The following is an 18,440-nucleotide window of genomic DNA, read 5'->3' as shown; positions in this document are numbered from 1 at the left end:
GAATTACAGTAATCAATACGAGACATTGTGAAACAATGAACCAGAGATTGATCATCAGACAAGGACAGAAATGGATGGAGGAGGGCAATGTTACGGAGATGATAGAATGAAATTTTGGAAAGAGACCTAATGTGTAACTCAAAGTTAAGTGATGAATCAAACAAAACACCAAGATTTCTGACAACAGGAGCAGGTTTGACAAGTGTACCATCAACAGAAATAGAGAAACTGAATGCCTTAGAAAGTCAGGATTTTGGACCTACCAGTAACACTTCAGTTTCATTGGAATAAGTTTGAGAAAGTTAAGTCAGAAAGTTATTTGTCACCTTCCTTCTTAACCTAGCTTCCATTACACTTTCCCATAACCTCATGCTGTGGCTCATCAGTTTTATCCGTCTATAGTTACTACAGTTCTGCACATCCCCTCTATTCTTAAAAATTGGTATAAGTACACTTCTTCTCCACTCCTCAGACATCCTCTCACCTTCCAATACTCCATTAAACAGTCTGTTTAAAACTCCACTGCCATCTCTCCTAAACACCTCCATGCTTCAACAGGTGTGTCATCTGGATCAACAACCCTTCCATTCTTTATCCTTTTCATAGCTGTCCTTTCTTCCTCCTTGCGAAACTATTACACTTCCTGATTCACTATCTCTCCTTCATCCAACCTTCTCTCTCTCTCTCTCTCCCCCTCTTTGTCTTCATTCATCAGCCTCTCAAAGTACTCTTTCCATCTGCTCAACACACCCTCCTCGATTGTGAGTACGTTCCCATCTTTATCCTTTATCACCCTATTCTGCTGCTCATCTTTCCCAGCTCGGTCCCTCTGTGTACCCAATTAGTACAGGTCCATTTCTCTCCCTTTAATGTCCAACCTCTCATACAACTCATCATACGCCTTTTCTTAAAACAACAAAGCAAAAGCTTGAATTCTTAATTGTACTTAGTCTAAAATTTCCAAACGAAAGTAAGAATTTGGGACACATTAAAAGCAATAAGCATTAAAAGACAAAAGTCAAAACCAAGAATTTTTGAAAAAATAAGATAAACTTAAAGCAATGGGAGCCTAGGGAAAAACATGCCTGAGCAAACTGACACCACAGCAAACACCTGAAGAGTTTTTCATATCCCTAAGTTAACTGCAACCTTAATGATGCCAAGATTTCATATTAAGCTCCATGTCTTTTGGCTCCTCAGAAAATTGAAAATAATTAACAGGAAAAAGAATTGGGGAATAACAAAAATAGTAATAAGAAGGGAGCCAGGAGCAAATCACAGACAAGAGCCTGGTATCATGTAGTGCAGAATGGTATGGGCCTATTCAATGTTAAATTTAGAGGGTCTCCAACTGTTACCATTCACAATGTGACATGCAAATATACTGTATGTAGCACTGTTTGCAGTATGCAAATATATCTCCCTGTCACTATGGATGTTAAGGACTTGATAAGGGTGACAAAAAAACAGAATCAAAAAATGAAACCCAAAATGTAAAAAGACTAAAAGAGCAGAATCTTGTCAGTTGAACCAAATAGAGGATAAGGGGAAACAAGATACCAGTGTTCAAAATAGTGAAAGGAATTATAAAGTGAATGTTGCTTTAAAAAATTCAACAAGAAAATGGGAGACATGGAAGTTGTTTAAGGTCACATTTCATAAAAACAACAGTAAATTAGAACCACTGACACATGGCATAAGTGACCAGGTAGTGTGGTGCACTGTAGGACTTTTTGGACAACTTGATGTTGTTTTGGGGAAATCAGGTGGATAGGATTGGTTAGCTTTTTGATTAAATGGCCCATTCTCATTAAAACTGCTCTAACGTTCTTATTTGAAACAATAGCCACAACTATGCCATTAGTCCAAAAGACCAAATAGAAAATGTGAAGTTAATTATTAGGAGAACAGACATGTTGAAGAACTTAAATAGAGAATTCTAAATGTGAGACAATCCTCAAGTTTTACACTTACATTACTAATTATAATTCTAACAGATTTTTTTTTTCTTACATATCGTGTTAACAGCTCACCTGTACAGCTGACTTGTCTTTAGTTTGCTTTTTTACTCACATACCTGAGTAGTTTCTTGATTCTCATCAGTTGCCTCTTTCTGAGGTGCATCAATACTCTCAATTGCCTGTGCAGTTATTTGCTCTAATGATAATGGTTCTTCTTGAAACTCTTCTTCATCTCCTGGTACGATTCTTTTCAGCATTTTGGGAAGTAACTGCTCCTGCATCTTCTCCCTGAACTGAAGGTGGAAGATTCCCAACTTGTCTGCTAACCATCTCCCTTGGGATGTTTTTCCAGAGCCACGGACACCAAGGAGTAGAATTCTTGGAGCAGGAGCCTTAAAGAAAAAAAGGCATAAGCACATCCTTCTGCAGAATTATGCAAGAATGTATCCAGATTGATCACTAACAATTACTACTGTAGATACATATATTTTAAAAGAACTAAAGAGACCCCTTTTACCAACCAATGAATGGGCTGACCCTTCTTGATGTCAAACCTAAGATGAGGGCTGTGGCAGCATTCCAGGTATCAATAAGATGACATTAATAATGAACTATTATGATTGTGGTTTTGGAAAATTATTTATCCTTCAACCATTGCTTTCATTTTTGAGAAACAAAATGGCTTCTGCTTATGAACAGTAACAACACTATGGACACACAATAAATGCTACTTGATACATACAGGCTAGGATAGTTGGCAATTCTAAACAAGCTCACTCTTGCTTAGACCTCAAGGACCAACAGCTGAAATGAGGTCCCTATGCTGGGTTGCTGTTCTCATCCTCCGTGACAGGATGAATAGCACAACAACATAGGAGGATGTTGCAGTAGAACCTTCTGTTCTCCATATTCTTTGGAGTTGAAGTGGTTTAGATATGCAGTTATAATAACCCTCACTATCTTCCATAGGAGGTGTACCAGGCACAGCCAACTAGAAGAAGACTGAGGCAAACCCAGCACATGTTAGAGTGACTGTATTTTTCAACTTTTCAACTAGGCTGGGAACATCAGGGAATTCCTCAAGGGGGTGTAGGAGGATGTGGCTGAGGATAGGGTGATCTATTCTGTTCTGCTTAGCATTTTGCCACTACCACTCTCACCATGAAACATGAAAGTTAAAGGAACACAATTAAAATACACTTTTGTGTCATGTGTGACAACATATTTCCTTTGATGAACTGGGTCCCCATCCAGGACTAGTTTTTGTATCCAGTGTTGCTGGGATAGACTCCTGTTTCCTATGACCTTCTCTTGAATAATGGTGGGCTAGAAAGCTGAAGAACTAATGGTTTTAGAATGGTGTAACTGATGGTGCCTTTGACATTGCTATTTAATATGCCTTCTTATAAAGAATTAGAAAAATACTGAAGTGGGCGGCATGGTGGTGCAGTGGTAGAGATTCACATCCCAGATGCTTCCTGCATGGAATTTGCTTACACAATATGGGTGTTTCAGGTTACTCCAGGTGCTCTGGTTTTCTCCCAAAGTCCGAAGACATGCAGGCTGGGAGAACTGCTGCTGCTAAACTGGCACTATGATGGACTGGTGCTCTGTCCAGGTGTTGTTCTTGTCTTAAACCCTATGATTGCTGGGATAGGTTGCAATTGTACCGTGACCCTCTACGCTGTATAATTGGGATAGGAAGATGGATGGGTGGAATACTGATGTGATAGTAATTACTTAAGAGATTAAACAATTGGAAAGGTGTGAAAGTGTTTACAATAAAAAACTGCAGGATCCACAGTTTTCAGGTTTGTTTGAGATACTCCCTCCAAAATGTGCATTTTCTTTATTGCTCTTTAAACATAGAAAAATGTTGCTACAATGAAAAAGGACAGTCGTTACTAAAGAACTACTGGAAATCACTTGATTATTCTTTATTTTTGCATAGTTATAAAATTTGCTATAAAGTTTTTAAACGTACCTTGAGGGTTCCCATGTCAGACACATAAGCCTCAGGTTTCTCAAGGAAGCTTTCTCTGGCTTCAGGGCTAGAAAAATAGTATACTTTTTCTCTGTATTTTGCAGCTGTTTCATCGGTGCTTGGAATCAGGACATTTTTCTCCTTCAAAGTGACAGGACAGAAATGTTTGCTCTCCCCAAGCTCTCTGCTCTTCAGCATTCCTGGTTCTTCCTGTTAAACAGTTATTCAGCAAAACTGAGCACAGATGAAGTGATTAACCTATTGAACTGTAAGCCATGGCTGCTTGGTCAAGTTCACACTTGGGGCCTTAAGCAGGTTACTTGACCCTAATCCTAACCTGTACCCTTACCCTAACCCTGCTCTTCAGCCAGCAGGAAAAAAAAACCCATATACAATACTGTATATTATATGTGTATACTGTATATATCCAGTATGTAAACTAGTAGTATAGATTTTTGCATATAAAATGTTGGTGTTCACTACAGAAGACAATGATATACAAATGTCGCAATAAAACTTGTAGTTCTACTAGACCACTAAACAAAGGTGTTTTTGCAGGGTAGTACTGGTGTGTAAGTTATATAAAAGTATTAAATACATTATAAATTCAGTGCAACTCAAAAAATAGTTTAAAATAGTTTAAAAAAATGATGTGCACCACCAACAAGAATGACACATAATTGGAGGTTCATAGACAACTGTCCTTTATATGGTTTATACCTCTTGCTCTTCTTCATTTTCTTCTTCTCCTCCTTCCTCTTCTTCTTCCGCGGCTAATGCTTCAGCATCTTCCTCTTCTTCATTGATATCTGCATCACTCATCTCCCAGGCACTGTACCTAAAAAATTCTATTGGAGTACATTTATTGCATTAGAACTAGGGGTGGGCGGTATGACCAACATTCTATATTACGGTATTTTTCTAAATTATCCCGGTTTCACGGTATTCGACGGTATTTTTTTCCCCACGCGTGAGTGGATGTTAACCACATTTTCCACTGCAATTACTGGCTAAGAATAACCTATTCCACTGTCAAGAGTATTGTACATTGTACAAAAAAAAAAACATTTCAATGTGCACACAAGTATTAATACAGTTTTGCATTGCCCCATAAAGTGATAGTTTTCAAGGGGGTGGCACTAATGGAGAAGGTATCACATTGCATGACAGATGCAGTCAAAATATAGAACCTTTTTATTGAACAAATTTTGCAAAAACAAACTAATTTTGACAACATAATTTCAACCATACAAAGAGGCATTTAGACTTAGTAAAATATCCAGAAGTGCTTGTCAAAAATTGTATTGCACCGAATATGTCTTAGAAAAGGAATAAATAGTAAATATTTTTTGTAAACCAACTACACTTTCTGTTAATGTTAACAATCTCTGTCCACTGACACGTTAAAGTGACTTTTTAAACAACTTTATCATCATTAAACTGCATAATATTTAAAGTAGTAAATAATAACAATAAAATAAATAATAGTATTATTACTGATAGTTGCACTATTACTTCAAGACTTCAAGCCCAGGTGCATTACACAGTATTCACCAAATTAAAATAAAATACAACAAGTGCAACTTGGTGATGACATCTTTACCAGCTGAACCATCATTTAGGCAAACTGCATTAATATGGACCTTGCTTCAAGCTAAGCTATACTGGGAAGAAAAAAACAAACTACAGTATATGTCGAGAACAAAGTCAACATTTCCACTTTATTCTCGCCGTTTATGTCGAGATTAAAATCGACATTTCCACTTTATTCTTGCCGTTTATGTTGAGATTAAAGTCGACATTTCCACTTTATTCTCATAGTTTACATCATAATTAAAGTAGAATGTTGTAAACTAAACTTCTTCCTAAAATCAATGTTTAATCAATTACTTAATTTAACCTGTCATAAGTTAATGCAGCACATTAAATGCTTTGTGTTACGTTCCCCGGCCCAGTGGTTAATCACTACGCTTCTTAAACTGACTTCCTCGGCACTAAGAGAAGACAGTGATCACCATACAGAATCCATTCACTTCATGATATTCCTGCTTTCTGAAAATTTATAATGAATACTTGATATCATTTTCATGATGAAATGCATTAAAGCAGGTATTACACATGCACGGTAGTGAGGCGGTAGTGCTGCTCCCTCGCAGTAAGGGGTCCCCAGGTGTATGTTCAGTGTAGAGAACTTTATGGCAGGTGTGACGAGGCTCCAAAAACTGGATGTATGAATAGCTATCGCACAGGTTTAACTTAAATATTGTGTAAATGTTGGGTTTGTGATCTGCTGGTCGGAGACACGAACACAGAATTCAATGCATGTTCTTCTGAGCGGGCTATCTTTATTGCATGCATGCTGTCTCTATCTGACGTAGGCTACCAAAACCCAGTTCCTATCCTTCCTTTTTCTTTCATCACATAACCAATCATCAAACGATAAACGTCTTTGTGAAATTAAAACTAGTTATAAACTTAGCCCACGGAGTGTTCAGAACTTTAAAAATATCTTCGTTATACATGTTTAATTATGCATCCATTCAGAGTTGCGCCCATCTCTGAACGAATCACTTAACACAAAGCATTTAATGTGCTATATAACTTATGATGGGGTTTGAGAAAATCTAGTAAATTAAATATTCATTTTATGATGAAGTTTAGTTTACGATGTTCTACTTTAATGACAAATTACGAGAATAAAGTCAACATGTCGACTTTATTCTCGTCATAAGCGTCAAGATTAAAGTGGAAATGTCAAGAATAAAGTCAAAATGTCGTCACACTATTACACAGTACCCAGGTACATTACACTGTATTGAAAACAAATAAAACAAGTACAACTTGGCTTGCAGTATTATCCAGTAGTATAGAAACAGTATTTACATATCTGACCTTTTAAAACTAAAGCATCTCCAGGGGACAGACGTGACTGCTTTTTTTCGGCTCTCTGTCCATTTTCACCGTGCGGCATACCTATGCTACCGCCCACTATTTGGTGGTGTAGCAGTGAAAAAGAGCCCTAGTGCAACAAATCTGTGTTTAGCGGTGTAGCAGTGAAAAAGGTCCCCACTTGAACAGTTTCCCGCTGCGCCACGTTCCGAACGTCGTTTAGGCAATTTAAACCGGTGTTGCGGTATAAGAAAAATCCATATCATAAAAAAAATAAAAAACGGTTTTCGGTATGAACCGGTATACCGCCCAGCACTATTTAGAACACACTCCTTTGTACCTCCTTTCAGATAGTTTTATGTATAAGTGGTGCCACCAATAGTGGCAAGAGGTGTGGCATGAGGGGATAAGTTAATCATGGGGTTCTTAGGTTCACATTCTTAGTACAGCAGACATTGTTCATTTTGATTTTTATTGTAACCTGAACAATACATTCAGTAATGCTGAACAAACTACTTTTAGGTCCACCCTCTTGAAAAGACATTTAGTCTATGCTTGCTTTTCTGTATATTATTAAAATGCATTTGAATGGTCATGTTTTATTTTCAGCACAGCACAGCTAGTTGAGTATATTATTGTCTGAGTATGTTATGTTGTCACTATTAGCATTATTGTTATAGGAATTTTGCCTTCACTGTATCTATAAAGTTTTAGTGCTCTATCTGCATTTAAACTTTTTTTTCTCAGAAACTTAATTTGGTTGCAAAACCCTAGGCTTTACTGCCTAATTTCTCATTGTTTTAAAGTGCAAACTAAGATTGGATGGTTTTAGTATGTAATCTGGTACAATTTTAATTATATTTCATGTCCTGTTTAATTTTTATATGCCCATTGTAGTTAGTAGTAGCTGCCTTTGTTCTTTTGGCTCTTTCACATTATACTTTTGTAGATATAAATTTTTCACAAGAGAAGTGGTCTGCATACTATCTATATATATAAAATTCTTTTCATGTTTGAAACGGAAATTACGTATGACCACGTGATATGGAAATTACATATGAAACAGAAATTACATATGACCACAGAACATATTATAATACAGGAACTAGCCAGGCGCATTCTGACAGAGAAGTTTTATTAATTCGTCCACGTGACTGTCGCTGAAACTGCCACATTAAGGTGAGTTCAGGTCACTAAAACCCCACAACATTCAAGGTTGCTTTTGTGATTAATTATTTTAACAAGTAAATCACAGGCATGTAGTGCAAGGTTGTCAGGCAAAAATGTGGATGTTCAGATAGAAAATGTAATTTCTATACCACAGTGGTCGTGTAGCACCTTTCACAAGGGATCTACTACTTACCTGTTGTGTTATAGTGCCTTTAAAATGTAGTTTACCCGAAACCACTCCAGTAGTGCTCAATGTATCTTTACTTCTTAAATGTTAATGTTTTATTGTTTAATAACTTATAGACTACATTTTTTTTTCCCTTGCACTCAGTGATCGAAATCACTGGGTAATCAACTAGTCATTAATTGATTTTTGAATACCTGCTTGGTCTTCTTACATTTCTATACAATAAAGAATCAATGAAGAGCTTCTGTGTCCAGAGTGCATGACCAGAACTGACCAGGACCAATGGTAGAAACAATCCACCAAGTAAGCTAAGTGAGAAAGCATATAGTGCTATAATTATAGGCTATTATATGCTAAGCCAGAAAAAGGAATGACACGGAAAAGCTGCAGCAGGGGAGACAGTGCAGTATGGTGTAACTGGAGTCTGGCAATTGTATTTACATTTATCTGAGCTCCTTATACAAAGTAACAGAGCATCATAGACGTAGCAGAATTGACATCTGACCCCAGAGGTGTCCCAGGATGGAATAAAAACCAGAACCAAACAGGCTTGGTGTGGAAGACAGGATTATAAGTTTAAGGCATGAGGAAGGACATATGATAAACAAAGTAAAATCTGAAGAAAACTACTGAAGGTAATGGAAAGAATGTGTGGGAGTGTGGGGAAATATTTAAGCTGTCCATGTTACTATGTATGGCAATTAGACCTTGCCTAGATTTAGTTAGATCCAAGCAGGACAGCCATGTGTACTATCGTTTGAGGCAATGCACTTAATTAATCTGTCACTTACTGCTGAAACTTTATCAGTTCTTGTTATGCCTAGGTTATCTTATATGCTAGGCAGAACATCATCAGTGCTCTAATATTTATTATAATTCTAAACATTACAATAAACCCAGCACTTTTCCTGCATTATTGTGCATATGCCTGCTCTGCCTAATTTGCTTATGAAAATCTAAAGTTGGGTACAAATGCTTTTGTGACTATGGTCATGGTCTCAATTGTCCACACCCAATTTTTCTGTGAAATACTATTAATAGACAATTACCACTTTAATTATTGAGGACATAAAGCGCATAAGTGGAATGTTTAAGCATAGTTACTTACTTTCCATCTCTTCAATGGCCTTATTTAGCAGAGTATCTGTAGATTTTCCAGCTATTTCCATATAAGAAAGTCGAACTGTCTGTGCACCTATAATGTAACTCTCAAGGATCTGCCATTCCTGCATAAACATTTTTATTTGTTGCTTGTATTTGTCCGTTTCAGGGCATTCAGGGAATCCTTTCTCCCATGTTTCAGGTAAAGTAACTTCTATAAAAGAAAAATATATTAAAATAAAAACAAATACTTTATCAGATAGATAGATAGATAGATAGATAGATAGATAGATAGATAGATAGATAGATAGATAGATAGATAGATAGATAGATAGATAGATAGATAGATAGATAGATAGATAGATAGATACTTTATTAATCCCAAAGGGAAAGATTCAGTCTAAGACTTTAAAATATGTGAGGCATGGGTACTGGAACCTAAGGGTGTAGCTGTCTTGCAGGTTCCTACGTGTGAATCATATGCACAGTCACAGTCTGTTTAGAGTACAGTAATCCCTCCTCCATCATGGGGGTTGCGTTCCAGAGCCACCCGCGAAATAAGAAAATCCGCGAAGTAGAAACCATATATTTATATGGTTATTTTTATATTGTCATGCTTGGGTCACAGATTTGCGCAGAAACACAGGAGGTTGTAGAGAGACAGGAACGTTATTCAAACACTGCAAACAAACATTTGTCTCTTTTTCAAAAGTTTAATCTGTGCTCCATGACAAGACAGAGATGACAGTTCCGTCTCACAATTAAAAGAATGCAAACATATTTTCCTCTTCAAAGGAGTGCGCATCAGGAGCAGAGTCTGTCAGAAAGACAGAGGAAAGCAAACAAATCAATAGGGCTGTTTGCTTTTAAGTATGCGAAGCACCGCGGCACAAAGCTGTTGAAGGCAGCAGCTCACACCCCCTCCGTCAGGAGCAGACAAAGAGAGACAGAGTTTGTTTTTCAATCAAAAATCAATACGTGTCCTTCGAGCTTCTAAGTATGCGAAGCACTGTGCAGCATGTCGTTTCAGGAAGCAGCTGCACAAAAGATAGCAACGTGAAGATAATCTTTCAGCATTTTTAGACGAGCGTCCTTATCGTCTAGGTGTGCGAACAGGCCCCCTGCTCAATCCCTCTACGTCAGGATCAGAGAAAGTCAGCGCAAGAGAGACAGAAAAGTAAGCCGGGTAGCTTCTCAGCCATCTGCCAATAGCGTCCCTTGTATGAAATCAGCTGGGCAAACCAACTGAGGAAGCATGTACCAGAAATTAAAAGACCCATTGTCCGCAGAAATCCGCGAACCAGCAAAAAATCCGTATATATATTTAAATATGCTTACATATAAAAATCCGCGATGGAGTGAAGCCGCGAAAGGGCGAAGCGCGATATAGCGAGGGATTACTGTATAAATATTTCCTCCAATGGAGATCCCACAGGTGATATCTGTGGTTATATTTCCTGATGTAGCTGAAGAGTATTTGCAATTAAAGAAGGTAGAGCAAAAACGTGGATGTAAAATGTGTTCTGAGAAGCTAAGGACAAAGATTAATGGCAGGGTTAAAGTTGTTCGGGCATGCTGTTTGTCTCTGCTGAAAGGGTGAATGTTAACTTTGTCTGTGTTTAGTATACCTGGAAAGCTCTGAACAGTATTCAACAGAAGTTAAAGTGAAAGGAACACATGAGTGGATTCTTAAGGACAGCTGGAAGATGTGCTCTGAATACAGGAGATCACTCTTCCAATAAATTTTTTTTGTACTTTAGGAATCAGTTTCCAAGATAAAAAAAAATAAAATGAGATCCGTCAATTTTTGTCTTTCATCACTAGTTACAAATGTGTCCTTTCTAGGCCTAGACAACAGTAAAACAACTGGTAAAATCTGTGAGCATAAAATGAGAAAAATGATAAGAATGACAATGTCTGTCCATTCCCTCCCTGCACTAAGTTTCCCAAGAAAAAGCAATCACTGGAACATTAGGAAGTCAGTTCTGACTGATGGCTAAACCTTATATTTTGGAGGATGTAGGAAAATGAATTCATTCCATGCAGGCGACTATGGGATGATTTGTGAATGTGTACGGTACTAAATTTCATGAATTTACAAGTGTAGTTAGCTTTACATCACTTTACATCATTTACATCCTGTACAAGTACATTAAAGGTTGAACACATCCTTGACATTTAAATGAATTTGTTCAAAGTTGGACATTAGACTCCACTAAGACAGTGACACAACACTGCTTTTATTATGATTGTCATAAGGCACAGGCTGTCCGTTTGGGAGTCTTAAGAGCTGCATCCCTGTAGAAAATTAATAAAGATGATGTGACTGGCTTAAGAACCAAGGTCTGCAAATTTGTGAAGATATATCATCTTCATTACCAGTCAACGTTCCACAACAGATAATGCTTTTTACCTATGATGGTTTGACAGGAAGTCAACAGTAACATTAGGCCAGACATGTTGTCAATGAAAGTATTGCAAGCAACTTCAAAAAAAACAATGCAGGACTTTTTCTGGAACATTCTGTATCTGTTAATTAAACTAATATCATCAGATATCAAATGTGTCATGAATGTCAGTTTTGTACATACTGCATTTATTTTTGATTTAAAGTAGTTGTTTATATTTATTATTTTGGCAACTCCATTTTGTGTTTTTTTTGGGAAGCTCTAATTACCCAATCTGGGTGGTTAGTCATGTGGTGGGTGCGGCAACACACTATAATCAGCGCATGCTCCCAACATCTCTCTCTCTCTAATTAGGTTTTTGTTAAGGTAGATACCAATCAATGACTTCATGTTACTAGAATTGGATGATTCTAATACCAATTATTTTCATTACCCTATAATTTTTTTTTTACTAAACTCCTGCATAACCAGATGTATAGGATCTTTATGTTATATACTGAAGTGCTAATGTTGGTATTTGTATAATTAAACTGCAGACAACCGGAAACATGCCCCATGATACCCATTCACTATCATTAAGTAAGCAGGACCAGCATCTCAAAGATTGGTTCTCCCAAGTTACTTTAAGATTAATCCTGCTTTCCATGTTTCCAGATAAAAAAAACTGTAATGAATAGGATGCTTTAATAAGGGGGGCTCTGTCTTGAATTTCAGTTTTGATCATTTCTTTAAAAGGAAGTTGTTTATTTTTATCTTTTTTTTGGAAATGTCATTTTGGACACTTTCTGGTATGGTAAACACCATATTTTAACTGTCTTTGCATCACTTCATCCATATTATTTACAATTACATTGCCTGTTGCTGGTCACGTGATATGGAGGTCATGTGATGCATTGTGTCGTCAGGATTGCCTACAAAAGACAGCAGAGTGACAGGGATATTTACAAAAACTAGAAATACTTCTAAAATAACTTTTGGTTAGGGAAATCTCATTTCAGGTTTGTTTTTTTTTTGAGTTTCAGCATGTTTTTGCCATTTTTGTTTTATTTTGTTTTTGCTCCAGTAATGTTCTTTTTGTATTACTGGTTACTGAATCCTGCCTTTTATTTTCAGTGTGGTTTTAGCCCATTCTTTCAGCTCATCGTTTTCTGGTCTTTTTCTCTCTCTCTGCATCACGTGGTTATTTAAATAAATAAAATCAAACATTTTACCATTGTACTGTACATTGTTTTACCTTCAGGTTCCTCTTCCACAGTTTGCAATGGCTGAGTTGGCTGATTCTCTTCTGGTTGCTTCAGTTCATCGGACTGTAAACTCTCACTAGCCTCTGAAGCAGCAGCAGCCAGTTTCATTTGTCTGTAAAATATATGGATATTTTTATTTTTAATGTCTTGAATTCCAGGTCAAATGTCCACCTTTTTCTGCAGGTTTCTAGATTTTCACTCTTAAATAATATAAATCATCAAATCACTCCATCTAATCCTTGCCAGGCTGATAAATAACTCTCTTATTTACTGTGTAGTTTTGATCTGCTTCACCATATTCCATTCTATTGTTTCATGCAAATTTAAATGTTACTTTAATTTGCTTAATCCTTTCAAGTAATCCAATGTTAAGGTCACAGAGAGCTGGAGTCTATCCTGGCATCAGCATCAGGATTGCGGAAGGAAAACAGAATGCCTGATCAAAGGTCCAGAAGGACATTGGGAAAATTTACTAAAGTAAAAAAAGGATGGGTTGGAGAGAGGATGAGTATTCTCCTGATGGGAGGTAATAGCATTAACCACTGCTAGCTCAGTTTGATTCGGTTTAATGTTATACAAAGTCCTTACATTAACAAGTCTAGAGTGCTGACAGACTTAAAAACAGCATTGTTAAAACAAAACATGACAAAAAGAAACTGCATTTTTGTACATGGAAAATGTACAAATATAAAGCAGGAAATGGTGCCTCACTGGTGCGTCATGGAGAACTAGAACCACATTGGAAAACTGAAAGGTTCTTTATGGGCAGATGAGTTTGGGAAGTGGCAGAGCTTGTCATGTATGGTGCACTGGTGCTTGTGTCCTGGAAGTGCCAAAGATGGGAGCATAAAAAAAGAGATAGCCCTCAAGGACACTAAAGGACAGGCAATCAAAATAGCTCTAAGGTTTCATTATCCCATATTATAGAATTATGGTGAAAAATTGCTGCCCTCATGCAGTGATCTCTCTCTCTCTCTCTTTGATACCCTGGTGTAGCCCTTCTTCTTCCATACTGGCATTCTCTGCCTTTACTGCTTTTTCCTTTCTGGAAGTAGTGCCAGTTTCTTACTCTACTGCTTTCTTACTCCATGCTTTACTTTTTGCTAACTCCTGGATAACCAAAAAAGGAGCAGGCTTTCAAACTTCCAAGAAAATTCAGAAAAAGATGGGAACTGTAAGACTTCTTAATTATAGAAAATGATTTATTAACAAAATATAAATTCAAAAAGGCAAACAAAATGAAGAATGAATATGAAAGAAAATGCCTAAAAGACAACAAATGCAGAAATCTAATGCATTAAGCCAAGCAAAAGTCCATAACCAAAAAACAATAATATTTTAAAAATCCGAAATCCAAGATGATAGCTGACGAACAGAAGTATTTTTTAAATGTTCAATTGAATTTATTAAAAGCAAGTAACATTCCATACAAGCAAGACAAACTTGACAAAACTAAGTTCAAATCAACCCCTACCCATGAGAAAGAGAGCTAGACCAAAATACAGAGTAAAGTTTTAAGTGTAGGAACAAAAAAAAAGGGGGAAGAAAATCCTTTTCTTATATTCTAAAATGTTATTGATTAAATCCTGCCAGGTTTTAAAAAGTTTTGCACAGATCCTCTAAGTAAGAATTTTTTTTTTCCAGTTTCAAATAGTATAAGACATAATTTACCCACTGACTTAAAAGATAGATAGATAGATAGATAGATAGATAGATAGATAGATAGATAGATAGATAGATAGATAGATAGATAGATAGATAGATAGATACTTTATTAATCCAAGGGGAAATTCACATTTAAATTCACATAAAAGAGGTGGGGTGAGATTCTTTCAACTGAGCATGAGAAGTCTACGTACTAGTAGTGTAGTAAAGGAAACTACAGTTTGTTTGTCTTTCTCCACTTTAAGCCTGTCTGGAGTACAACCAAACACAGCTGTTAATGCCTTCAGAGTGATTCTGACACCAAGGCTGTCTGAAAGGTGATGAACAGAAGTATTAACTACTGTCACAGAGGTTTGCTGTCAAGGGCCCTGCCCCCTTAGGCTCAACATACTGACAGCAAGGAACATAACATAAAGAACAACTAAGACTAACAGTATCCGATAATGTATACAAAATATCAGTTAAGGAATATATAAAAAACAACAACATAATAAAAAATGTACCAAGAAATATTTAGGAAAAAATGACAAGAAAAACATTTAGCCAGGTGTTTTCTAAGAGTGGTGTGATTGTTGATGCAAGATGTGGAAATTCCAGCCTTTCAGGAATGGGCCCTCCTCAGACACCTTGTCGGAAGAGAATGGCCAGATGAGTTCAAACTAACAGAAAATTCACAGATACACAAAAACATCTCTTTTGAATAGTATTGTGAGGAAAAGCATCATTGAAAGCAAAATGTATTGGCATTTTACATGCTTGGGCTACAACAGAAAAAGAGCACAGAGAATTCCACTCTTGTCAGACAAGAACACAGAAAACAAGTCTACAGTGGATAGGTTAATCACCAAAACTGGACAGTTAAGACTAGAAAAATGTCACCTGTTCTATTAAATCTCAATTTCTGGTGCAACATACATATGGTACAGTCCAAACATGATTTTAAATAGCATTAATCTGTGAAGCAAGGCTGCTTTGTGTCAATTGTTCAGGCTGGCTAGGGTACTACAATGATTTGAGGAATGTTTTCCTGGCACGTGTTAAGCCTCTTAATACCAATTCAGCATTATTTTAGTACCACAGACTGCCTAAACATTTTTTCTTCACGAATAACTTTACATCTCTTTATGTCTAGCATACCCTGTTTTAAATGAATCCTTCCACTGTGATAATGCATAATGTTACAAAGAACCCATCATTGCAAGCTGTCTCCATAAATATGATAGTGACATCTTTTTCCTCCAATGGCCTGAAAAGTCCCCAGATTTCAATCCAATAGAGCAATTGTAAGATGAGGTGAGATGGGAGGTTTGTACCATGGACATATGGGTGAACAATATTGCAGGAACTGTGCGATATACAGAATATATGAGCAAGTGTATAGAATATTCAAGGCAAGCAGTTTCTTCCACATTTATGTTTTCCCAAGTATGACTTGTCATAAGGTACTCGCCATTTATCTATTGACACTTGACCTACATTAAGCAGTCACCAATAATTTCCATGAATATTTTAGTATTAAGACATCTAGTTTCATAGTGATTTCCCCTGAGATCAAATTGCCTGTTTAATATTGAATTTCCTAGAGACAGCTTCGTTTTTTTCCTTGATGAAATCTATAAAGTTTTAGAAAGAAAAATTTTCTAATTAATTTCCTACAGACCACTTGCCTAGTTTTGTAATGAACTTTATAGTATACATATCTAGAATTCGAATGATTTTTTTACAGAATACTTGGGCACTTGTGCAAATTAATTGAACATGAACCCTTTTTAAATTAAAGTTTAGCTCTTTCTAGGAAGAAAAATATTCAAAGCAACATTTTTGCAACACCTAACAGAAGTACTTACTCTATCTCTTTCTTCTCAATGAGTTTCTTTCTTCTGTCTTCCTGTAGTCTTTCTAATAGGGCAGCATCAATTTCACTTTATTTATCTCATATAATCTAGTAAGAAGATATTTTCCTATGAACAAAGTAAATTACATTATTACAGAAATGTTTTAAGTGCTTAAGTTTACATGATTCAACCATCATTTTACATATTGTCTTACTTTAGCATGCACCATCCCAAGACACTTTACAAGTTCAGATACACTGTGCAACTGTATAGTACTGTGTAAAGATCTTGTACACTTGTGAAATAATGCTGCACGGCATGAATGTGAATGAAATTTTGAATCTGAAAGTAATGTCATATGATATTTGATGACAGTTGTTATAGAAATGAAAAGTACACCCTATGGTTGCTAAAATAAAGTCTGTGATGTTATAATGATTTCTAAACAGTTCGGGCCCTAATGTTAATGATCTGCACATTCAGGCATATGGTAATGCTACTTAATAAATAGTTTTTTATTATTCAGTAAACTTGCTACAAAGTGTAACAAAAAACTTAAATTAACCCTTTGCCATGTTTTAGGCAGAATTGCACGCAGTGAAGTGTGGCTGGTTGTTCCATAGTTGCTATAGCTCCGTGGCAGACTTTGGTCTTATTTGCTTCTGTCTCTGCTAGTAATCCCAGACTGGCTTGATGATGTTAAGATCAAGGTTCTGTGGACCCATGCCCTCTGCTGCAGAATTACTTGTTCCTATTTTTACTGCCATAATTTTGATTATGTGTTTGGGGTCATTGTTACAATGCACAAATGAAGTTAGGACAGATAAGATGTCTCCCTGATGGTACTCCATGATGGTGAAGAATCTGCCTGTATTTCTCAGCAGTGAGGTGGGGCATTGATTTTGATCAAATCACCAACTCTGTTTGCAGAAATGCAGCCCCAAAACTGTAGTGAACCTTGACTGAATTTCACTGTTGCCTGCAGACATTTATTAATGGACAATTTTCCAACCCTCCAGGAGACAAACTGCCTTGAGTTTGATTTATTAGTCCAGAGCACATGCTGCCATTTTTCAACACCCCTGTTCTTGTTTTTTATTATTTCCTTTTGCAACTCTTCTTTACTGCAGATAGGTGTACCAGATAGCCAGTGGTTTCCGTCATTTCAGAGCTGATAGTGGTGCTGTGGACATCTACTGATTTTGAATGGTTGTAAGCTTAATGTATGTCTTGTTTGTTGCAATTAGTTTCTGTAGCCAAACACTGTATTTCTGCTCCTCAACCTTGCTGGCTTGCTTGTGCTTCTGCAGAGCAGCTTGATTAGCACATAGGGAAACACTGTGAAATTTCTGCTTGCAAGACCTTGAAGATGCAGGGTGACCAACTTGTGTCTTGTCTCTATGCTGACTTTTGCTATGGTGCTAGATTTGCAGTGTTACAGGTCAAATGTTAAAGAACTTATTTGTTTGCAAACCGGTGTATGCTCCATTTTGTTTGATAAATTGCTTCTTACTCATTGCATTATTTAAAATATTGATTTAGAGAGAGCTGACGAAGATATTAGAAATAGTCTAGGCAGGCAATCTACTTCATTAGACTGGAGTAACCAGAGGCCAGAATCTAAGCTACTAATTCAAAAGAAGCAAAAGAAATTGAAAAAGTAAAGAAAAATGCAGCATGCTGCCTTCAATGCAAAATCCAATTCTTACTGCTAGTTAAAGATCAATATGTAACAAGAACCTGAAGTCTCCATGCTTTCTGTACTATTGCACAAATGTGCTGAATGTTGCTTCTTTTTTTTGGTTAACATTCTATCCTTTCATTCATCTTCTATCCATTTTTAATCCTGGTAATCCAGTCACAGGGTCATAGGTGCTGAATTATATGCAAGGAGCATAAGACTGAAAGCAGCCAACGCAAGATGGTTGTCTGTCCTCTCACACTACCAAACTCAGTCTTACTGCTCTTTTTAACATCACCCGTTAACTTCATAAGA

The 18,440-nt window shown here is 36.7% G+C and overlaps 1 protein-coding gene across 1 annotated transcript in view; it reads right to left on the bottom strand.

Moving 5' to 3' along the window:
• ak9 (adenylate kinase 9) overlaps positions 1–18,440 on the bottom strand; it is a 123,256-nt gene that overhangs the window by 45,350 nt on the left and 59,466 nt on the right. Inside the window, exons 19-24 of the mRNA XM_051924728.1 lie at positions 16,457–16,508; positions 12,935–13,056; positions 9,300–9,506; positions 4,666–4,793; positions 3,946–4,155; positions 2,078–2,353 (exon numbers count right to left, since the gene is read on the bottom strand). Of these exons, the coding sequence (XP_051780688.1) occupies positions 2,078–2,353; positions 3,946–4,155; positions 4,666–4,793; positions 9,300–9,506; positions 12,935–13,056; positions 16,457–16,508 (995 nt within the window). The remainder of the gene's footprint in view (positions 1–2,077; positions 2,354–3,945; positions 4,156–4,665; positions 4,794–9,299; positions 9,507–12,934; positions 13,057–16,456; positions 16,509–18,440) is intronic.

This window comes from Erpetoichthys calabaricus, chromosome 3 (genome assembly GCF_900747795.2).
Source record: "Erpetoichthys calabaricus chromosome 3, fErpCal1.3, whole genome shotgun sequence".
In the NCBI taxonomy this organism is placed as follows: Eukaryota; Metazoa; Chordata; class Cladistia; order Polypteriformes; family Polypteridae; genus Erpetoichthys; species Erpetoichthys calabaricus.
Note: the sequence above shows the minus strand (reverse complement) of the source record. Positions and strands in the feature narration are given on the sequence as shown.